At 54.6% G+C, this 9,248-nt stretch overlaps 2 protein-coding genes across 2 annotated transcripts; both read left to right on the top strand.

Annotated features, from left to right (window-relative positions):
• The first annotated feature begins 182 nt into the window (after positions 1-182).
• On the top strand, positions 183-593 carry LOC133756391 (histone H3.1). Its single transcript, XM_062187094.1, has one exon. It carries the CDS (start codon positions 183-185, stop codon positions 591-593), a length of 411 nt encoding a protein of 136 aa, XP_062043078.1.
• Positions 594-2,987: 2,394 nt separating this feature from the next.
• Positions 2,988-3,946, top strand: H1-5 (H1.5 linker histone, cluster member). The gene has a single exon (XM_062187301.1). It carries the CDS (start codon positions 2,988-2,990, stop codon positions 3,663-3,665), a length of 678 nt encoding a protein of 225 aa, XP_062043285.1. The 3' UTR covers positions 3,666-3,946.
• Positions 3,947-9,248: the final 5,302 nt, after the last annotated feature.

The following is a 9,248-nucleotide window of genomic DNA, read 5'->3' on the forward strand; positions in this document are numbered from 1 at the left end:
TGGATTAAACGGGGCGCCAATTGTGCTGGCGTGGAGGCGGGGCGCAGTAACCACCCAATCAGGGCTCGAGGCCATCGTCCAATCAGAAGGCGAGGCCGTCCAATCAGAAGGCGAGGGCTGCTATAAACGTCCGGGCGCCGGCCTCCTCCGCTCATTCTCCCAACTGCTCGGGGATACACGCCATGGCTCGCACGAAGCAGACGGCGCGCAAGTCCACCGGCGGGAAGGCGCCTCGCAAGCAGCTGGCCACCAAGGCGGCCCGCAAGAGCGCGCCGGCCACGGGCGGCGTCAAGAAGCCGCACCGCTACCGGCCCGGCACGGTGGCGCTGCGCGAGATCCGGCGCTACCAGAAGTCCACCGAGCTGCTGATCCGCAAGCTGCCGTTCCAGCGCCTGGTGCGCGAGATCGCGCAGGACTTCAAGACGGACCTGCGCTTCCAGAGCTCGGCCGTCATGGCGCTGCAGGAGGCGTGCGAGGCCTACCTCGTGGGGCTCTTCGAGGACACCAACCTGTGCGCCATCCACGCCAAGCGCGTCACCATCATGCCCAAGGACATCCAGCTGGCGCGCCGCATCCGTGGGGAGCGCGCGTAACCTCCCCCTTGTGCTCCCTTGCAATCTGACCCCAAAGGCTCTTTTCAGAGCCCCCACAGCCCTCACCAGAAGGGAGCTGCTGACATACTGTGCGCGGAGGGGTGGTCGCGGTTAGTGTATGCGTTGCTTTGTCCCGGGAGGGGATGGGGAGAGAACCCAGGGTCGTGTCCGGTGCCGAGCTGGCAGCGGCAGCCCCTGCGTGTTGGAAGGAGGTGGTAGTGTCCTGTCTGCAGCCACACGGCCCTGCGTGGTTGTGTCCATGTGATGAGCACGGAGGGATCTGTGTGCTGGTCTCGGTGCCCGTGGCTGTACTGGGCGCAGAAGCCTTGTGTCCGGGCAATCCTTTATTTCAAGTTCCTATGCCATAAAGATTTTTCCAGGTTTCCAGTCACGGTTTGGGTTTTCCCCTGCAACTACACAATGGTCCCTACAGTTGGTCTTTTTCTCCCATCTTTTCGATCGCAAACGGGAACACGAGTTTTCTCGCTGCGGCTCTGCGGCTTGCAAATAAGTTACGACCCATGGGCCAGAAGCCTCTTTAGGATAACTTGGTTGGCGCGCTTTCCACCAAGTGTAACTCTCCCCAACTCGTGTTTTCCCCGGTAGAGCTGAAACAGTGCGAGGCTCAACCTCAAGGGCCAGCTACTCGCGTCTGATGTGTTACTCTCCCAGCTACTCGCTTATGGTGTGTTACTCTTCCAGCTACTCGCCTATGGTGTGTTACTCTTACCCTGAGGGCCTCAGCTTAGAAAGCTGCAAGGTTGGCATGGAGTAAAACCCTGAAGAGCAAATCACGCACTCCATAAAGAATGTTGGCTGCAGTGTTAACCCCCAGAGCTCCCGAAGGATGGCTTTGGGAGTTTTCCCCGGTCCCTTTCTGAGAGCTGTGCTGGCGACGGTGAAAAGTGCTTATTGGAAACATTTTCTTCGAGTTTCCCAAAAGGGCCTGTAGCGACATCTGTGTGCCTGTGTGGAGGATTGTAGAACATGGTGGAAACGCGGGCAGTAAAGTTCGCACATTGCAGACCACATCGCTTTGAACCGTTTACAAATGCCATAACAACTTAAACAGAACAGGGCGCTATCCAGTTTAGGCTGTGGTTTGCCAACCTCCCGGGAGATCCTACAGAGAAAATGGCCTGTACATCGCTACACAGCTTTCCACTGGCACGACCTAAAATCGATTTCAATATGGAACTAAAATTGCTTGAGCTCTTTTTAAAATGCTGCCTACTCCCCCCTCTTCGAGAGCAAACCCTGCTCCTCATTTCAACCTCATGGCCTTTGTCTGTTGTTCAGGATCCTTTTCTGAATCATAAGAGCATTCAGTCTCTCAAAAACTGCAGCTCAGCCTTCCATAGTCCGTATCCAATTCGTCTTCCAAAAAAATGAGTCTGCAAAAACACCCATACCGGTCCATCCTGGCTGCTTATAGAAGAGATCATGTAGTTCACGAAGTGCTGTCGGAAATCAGTGCAGACACTGGGAGACCAGACATCACCCTACATCTTCAAGCGCTTGTGCGCTTGTTAGGTTAGTAGGCGACCTGGTTCATTTTTCATACTTGAGAGGTTGTTTTGGTAATGCAAATTATCTGTTAAATATTATGTCTATTTTAATACATTTAAACCAGCAACTAAAGTAAGTATCCTAATTAGGAAATGTACACAATTCAGAGTTTGATTTCAAGGAGTTGGATTCTAAAGTCCAAGGGCTTTTCTGACCCTCCGGTTGCTATTCGCAACAATCGCTCTGAAAACCCAGATTTTCCAAGCTGAAAACCTCATTCCCTGAAGACCTCCTCGGCCCCCATAAACTGTCTTTACAGCCAGTTCTGTGTGACCGGCGAGAGGCTGCGGACAGCCAGCTGCGCGCTCCCTGTGCTACTTGCTACAGCTAGAAACAATGTTTCCGTCCAAACCCAGGAACCCAGCGCCGCTCCTCTTTTAGGAATCAAAGGCTGACACTAGGAACAACCCCTTCTAAACGCTGTTCGCTGGATACTTGTTCGAAATTTATTGCAACTTGCAACTGAGTAGCAGGATGCCGTCAGCCCAAGGGGTTCTCACCAAACGCCGGAGGGATTTTTAAAAATATCCCGCCTCCATTGCGCACGGTTGACGAACCCACAAGCAAGTCCGTGAACCTGGGGGCTGGTTTCCTCCTTTGGAACGCCTAAGCGTCAAATTCCGTGCCGATGTTTTCTGCATTTAATCGAATTTCGGGGACGAACAAACACAACCTGGAAACGCAGCCTCGCGCGGCGGCGGCCCGAGGGCGGCGGATTGGACGCTCCACCAATCACGAGGCAGCGCCGGCTTATATAAGCCCCGACCCGAGCGAGGCGGCATCGCCAAAACTTGTGCTCCGGGCTCCGCAGCGACTCCTGCCGCCATGTCGGAAGCCGCTCCTGCCGAGACCGCCGCGCCGGCGCCTGCCGAGAAGTCCCCCGCCAAGAAGAAGGCGGCCAAGAAGCCCGGCGCGGGCGCGGCGAAGCGCAAGGCCGCCGGGCCCCCGGTGTCCGAGCTGATCACCAAGGCTGTGGCCGCCTCCAAGGAGCGCAACGGGCTCTCGCTGGCCGCGCTCAAGAAGGCGCTGGCGGCGGGCGGCTACGACGTGGAGAAGAACAACAGCCGCATCAAGCTGGGCCTCAAGAGCCTGGTGAGCAAGGGCACCCTGGTGCAGACCAAGGGCACCGGCGCCTCGGGCTCCTTCAAGCTCAACAAGAAGGCGGCCTCCGGCGAGGCCAAGCCCAAGGCCAAGAAGGCGGGCGCGGCCAAGCCCAAGAAGCCCGCGGGCGCCACCCCCAAGAAGCCCAAGAAGGCCGCGGGGACCAAGAAGGCGGTGAAGAAGACGCCCAAGAAGGCCAAGAAGCCCGCGGCGGCGGCCGTCAAGAAGGTGGCCAAGAGCCCCAAGAAGGCCAAGGCTGCGGCCAAGCCCAAGAAGGCAGCCAAGAGCCCCGCCAAGCCCAAGGCCGTGAAGCCGAAGGCCGCCAAGCCCAAGGCTCCTAAGCCCAAGGCTGCCAAGCCCAAGGCCGCGAAGGCCAAGAAGACGGCCGCCAAGAAGAAGTAAGCTGCGCCGTGCGGCCACCGACCAAGCCCCAAAGGCTCTTTTCAGAGCCACCCAGAGACCTCTGGAGAGAGCTGTCTGTCCATTCTTCGCTCGTGTCCAGCCAGGCTCGCACGTAGCTATGTGGGCATCGAGTGCCCTGTCATACCGCAGAGTGCAGTGTCCCTCCACTCGCCTGTCGGGGGTAGCCCTCGCCACCTGGCCCCAGGGGACGTTGGCTCTCCAGGGACCGTCCCATGGCTCTGAAAAGAGCCTTTGCAGGCACAGGCCGACGAGCAGCTTAATAACCTCGTCGTTGCGGATGGCCAGCTGCAGGTGCGCGTCTTGTTGCGCACTGCGTTGCCCACCAGCTCCAGGGTTACAGCCAGGTTACACGGGTGCCCCCGCGCTCCGCGCAGTTGCCCTTTGCGCAGCAGCCGGTGCGCGCGGCCCACGGGGAACTGCGACCCGGCCCGCGACGAGCGCGTCTTGGCCTTGGCGTGCGCCTTGCCTCTGCCTGCCGCTTCCTGACCTGGTTAAACACGCAGCTGACAGCTGCAAGTAGAAAGTAGATTATGTTGCTGCTTCTGCTGAGCGCGAAGAGGCGGCTGTGCGATTGGCTCCTGCGCTGTTTTCATTTAGGCCAATGGGATAGGGTGATGTAGGGTTGGAGCCTTCGATTGGGTGAAGCGTATGTGACGCAGTCGCGGACAGCTAGCTGCCTTGTCTCCTGTGCATAGCGTCCTGTAAGTGAAGAGCCGTGGCGGGCTCTTCTCGCGGCTCTCCGTAGGCTGGTTTGTCTTTGCGTCTCCCTCTTGCCAGGAGCTAGGCTGCTAGGCCACCACCAAGGGCCATTGCAGGCGCATTGCGCGGAGAGCTCCGCGTACGTATACCAGGTACACCAGCAGGTGCACCCCGACGCCGGCCACTCGTCCTATGCCTCGGGCGTCACGAGCATCGGGCACCTAGCTCTGATCTGCACAAAGAATCTAGTGATGCTGAAGTCGAGGAGAATGAAGTCCAACCCAATGAACCCCACCCCCTTTTCTCACCAGTTAGGGAGGGAGAGTGGATCCTCGCCGCTACCGCGGGGGCTGGGCCCGCCATTTACAGTGCCAGTGCCTTTCTGAGCGCTGGTCCCTCTGGGGCCGAGGTCCTCCTCGCCTCCCCCCGCCTCCGTGCCTTCCCGCGCGGTTCCTCTATCTGGAGTTCCAGCTCCCGTTCACGCTCCTGTTGATCTTTCCCTTTAAGGGACGGCGTTTACTGTTGTTTTCACTTGGTCGCCGTTTTCCGTCTTTTGCGTCTCTGAATGGGCCCCGTGCTTCATTTCCCGCTACCCCCCCCCCCCCCCACTGTGTTTTCCGTAAGAAGGGAAATTGTAAACCACAAGGCGAGGAGGCCTTTCCTCACGTGCAGGCTCTCAGTGTCCCGGCTGGCAGAGCCATCTCGCCTTTGACGTTAAATTAATCGGTGTGGAAACGACGTCCTGCAAACTGCCCAACACCGTCATCGTGCGTGTAGGTACCGCCTTTCCTGTGGCTTTATACTTCAGGGACCTCAGACGTGTACATTGTTTCTAGACTGCCTTTTCTTTAGTGATCCATTTTGAACCAGCATTGCCTGTCTCCTCTATCATGGCTGGCTCATGGGACTTTGACTAGTATCCGGCTGTGAAATCAGGAGACCAGTGCCTAAGACCTGTGGCCACGTGGAGACAAAGAATTTGGCGTCTCTGAAGCTCAGTTTTATGACTGGAGGAAATAGCAACTCATGGTTCCATGACTGACCTGAGGAGCAGTGAGAATACTTTTTGAATTAAATTGTGGACTATTAGTTTAGGCACATAATTTTCTAAAAGAGAAATCTTATATGAAAATTCACAGCATTTGAAAATTTTCTTGCACTAAAATAAACTTCTCGTTCCCATTTTTTTACTTTTGCAGCGCCTTATATCTGGCATTTTCTTTCTTTCTTTTTTTTTAATTAATTTATTTATTTTGACAGGCAGAGTGGATAGTGAGAGAGAGACAGAGAGAAAGGTCTTCCTTTTTGCCGTTGGTTCACCCTTCAATGGCCGCTGCAGCCAGTGTATCACGCTGATCCGAAGCCAGGAGCCAGGTGCTTCCCCCGGTCTCCCATGCAGGTGCAGGGCCCAAGCACTTGGGCCATCCTCCACTGCCTTCCCGGGCCATAGCAGAGAGCTGGCCTGGAAGAGGGGCAACCGGGATAGAATCCGGCGCGCCAACCGGGACTAGAACCCGGGGTGCCGGCGCCGCAAGGCGGAGGATTAGCCTGTTAAGCCACGGCGCCGGCCTATATCTGGCATTTTCAATGTTTCACGCACCCCCATCTACTCACCAAACAACTTCAACATTCAGCCCATGCAGCGTTGGCTGTGCTGTATTCCAGTTCATTTTCACTTTCAAAAGCTACTTATTGAGTGTGTGTTAAGTGCCAGGAACTCCCCCAAGGTCAAAGAAATATAGCTGTATAGACAGAAAGAGTTTATTCGTGGAATTTGTTTTCTGATGGGGCTGATACATTAAAAAGACTGTCAGATAATATCACATTTGTAGGAAGGTGGAAAGCAAAACAGAAAGGAGACCGAGGGAGAGGCTCTGTCTTTTCATTTTAAGTAACAGCGTCGCAGAATGTCAGTCCCCCCCCCCCCCTTCAGCCATTTTTAATGAAAGTTGTGTATGGAAGATTATTTTTATTCCTGCAGCTTCTCAATTGTTTCTTTCTTATAGTTGCCCACTCTTTCCTGATTGGGGCACCTTGGCTTTCTGGGCAAGGGTCTTGTTTGTGGTCTTTGTCCAGTTCCAGCCTAATGACACCCACCTTGCGGGGTGAACGTCCTTGGCCTCTTCTCGCTGCACCGTCCAGTGTCTGTCCCTACAAACATGGACAACTTTGCCGTCCGGCCGACCTTCATGGTGTCCTCGCCAGCTTGTGCCTCACCATCCCTTCAGAGAGGAATGGATTGCACACTGCACTTCTGTCTCAGCTCTTTGGAGAGAGGGAAGCTCTTAGATGACAGTAGGCCTTTGGGGAAAATTATTGTAGGCCAAAGAAAGAGTAAGAGGCCCTGAGGTGCTGTGGAGGGGGTGGAAGGGCAATCCCTGGGCTAGCAGGATCCTGGGACAACAGGTGGCCAGTGTGGCTGGAACCCAGGGAGCAAGGGGGAAAGTAACCCAAAGTGGAGTTACAGCCAGGGGAGGCTCCAGAGCATGGAGAACCTCTGTGGCACTGATATGGGGCAAATAGGCTAGAGCTGGATAGGTCTGTTCGAGCTGGAAGTCTCTGCAAGCCTCCAGATGTAACACTGTTCCCCTTCTTGTCAATCAAGATGGCCCCTTTTCCAGGATGCACCTGCTCCATCCAGGACCTAAGGGGGGGAGGGGGGAGGTTGCCATGGAAATGTGGATACTGTTTCCTGTGGAACTTGTGGAGGTGCCATGAAACTCCCAGGTGGCTTCACGTTTGTAGAGGCTCCTGTCCCCATCACAAAAGATGCCAACATAGGGAGAGCAGTCTCTCTCTCTCTCTCTCTCTCTCTCTCTCTCTCACCAGGGGACCATGGCTACAGGTGCCACACAGGTGCTCTCCCTCTCTCCCTTTCCACACCTCTCCTCCCTTTGGCCCATCCTCTGGCCCACTCATAACCAGTATTTCTCTGTGTGGGGCAATCCACACTCATGGGTGTGTGTGTTCACATTCTCAACTTATGAACAAATTCTGCTGTCACTTTGTACACCTCTTGTGTGTCCGCACTTAGTAACCTCACGTTGGCATAAGATGAGAGCCTGGAGTAAGACTGCTACGCCCTTGCCCACACCAACGCCATCATGGCTTTGGGTTGTGTGGTCCTGCGGCCATGCTCTCCGGAGCTGCAGGAGCTGTGGGGTTTGTGTCCTCAGCACTGATTGATTTCAAACTCTGGCCTTGGCCTTCAAAGGAAGAGGCACAAGGCACTCCATGTGTGTCCACTTCCTACGCTGCCGGAGTGGACAGAGAAGAAGGCCCAGTGTGAGGCCTCAGGACTCCCACAGGAATGCCAGAGGACGATGGGCTTTTCACTCCCAAAGCTGCTTTCGCCCCAGAAAAGCCTTCTTCCCAAAAACCTCCCGAACAAGCAAATGCTCATGGGGGAATCATCAGTCTCCAGCCTGCTTCCAGCTGGGGGCAGCAGCAGCCACACAAACACGGGCTGTTGGCACATAGGGCTGCTTTCCAAACAGAAAACCTCGCCCTCATCCATGCCTGAATCAGGTTTCTTTAGAATCATGTCTTATTCCCACTGTCTCAAGCCAAGAGAGCAAAGTCTCTGATATTTCCTCTTGTGTATTATCCATAAAATCAAGTAATAATTGAATAGCTTGTTCAATTAAATATCAGTCTTACATTCCTTATATCTCCTCCGACAGGTCTCAGGTTTAATCATGCATCAGAATCACCAGTAGAACTCGGGGGTCAGGGAGGGAGAGAATACCCTTGTCTAGCGGCCACCAACCCCAAAACTCAGATTTGATTGACCAGCATTGGCGACGCTGGGGCGAAGGTGTAGTTGGAGCACCTGGATTTTCACCCTGTGGCTGTAAGACCTGAGAGGCAAGCTGTTGTGTGGTAACAATGGCAAACAGCCTCCCAGATGGCCCTAGTGACCATGCATCATGTTTGCACCTTCGTGTGCCCTCCCACACTGTACTGTGGTCAACACTGGACGGCAGAGGGGACAGGATGTCGTTCCCAAGAGCCGATGAGAACTCTCATGCTGATGCTCCCACTCTCCTGGATCACTCACTCCAGGAGCAGTCAGCAGCCCTTGTCAGGAGTCGCCCTCTGGAGATAGCCATGGGGAAAGGAGCTGAGGTCTCTGACCAAGGGCTGTGTGAGCCCCGTCAGGCCTGGGAGCTCCAGTCCAGTCGAGATTATAGATGACCCTGGTCCTGACCACAGCTTCAGGAGGACCTGACAAATACTGGGCTTCCCAAATTCCTACAGCAATGGCAACTGGTACTAAATACATCTGTAAACTTAGGTAACACACAGAGGTATGTGGTTTATAAAATACTATTACATAGAGCCATAGTATCACTTTGCCATGTATGATTTTCTGACACTACTCATTTTACTCAATGTTGATTGTTCAACTCCCAGTCATCTAGTTTTTTTTAAAACTACTCATATTTATTTGAAAGGCAGAGTTACAGAGAGGCAGAGGCAGAGGCAGAGAGAGAGAGAGAGAGAGAGAGAGAGCTCTTCCATCTGCTGGTTCACTCCCCATTGGCCACAACAGTTGGAGCTGTGCTGATCCAAAGCCAGGAGCTTTTCCGGGCCCCCCATGTGGGGTCAGGGGTCCAAGGACTTGGGCCATCTTCTACTGCTTTCTCAGGCCATAGCAGAGAGCTGGATGGGAAGTGGGACTCGAACCAGTACCCATATGGGATGCCGGCACTGCAGGCGGCAGCCTTACCCGCTATACCACAGTGCCAGTCCCAGTAACACTTTTTTTTTTTCTTTTTTTCTTTTTGACAGGCAGAGTGGATAGTGAGAGAGAGACAGAGAGAAAGGTCTTCCTTTTTGCCGTTGGTTCACCCTCCAATG

Source organism: Lepus europaeus, chromosome 3 (assembly GCF_033115175.1).
Source record: "Lepus europaeus isolate LE1 chromosome 3, mLepTim1.pri, whole genome shotgun sequence".
In the NCBI taxonomy this organism is placed as follows: Eukaryota; Metazoa; Chordata; class Mammalia; order Lagomorpha; family Leporidae; genus Lepus; species Lepus europaeus.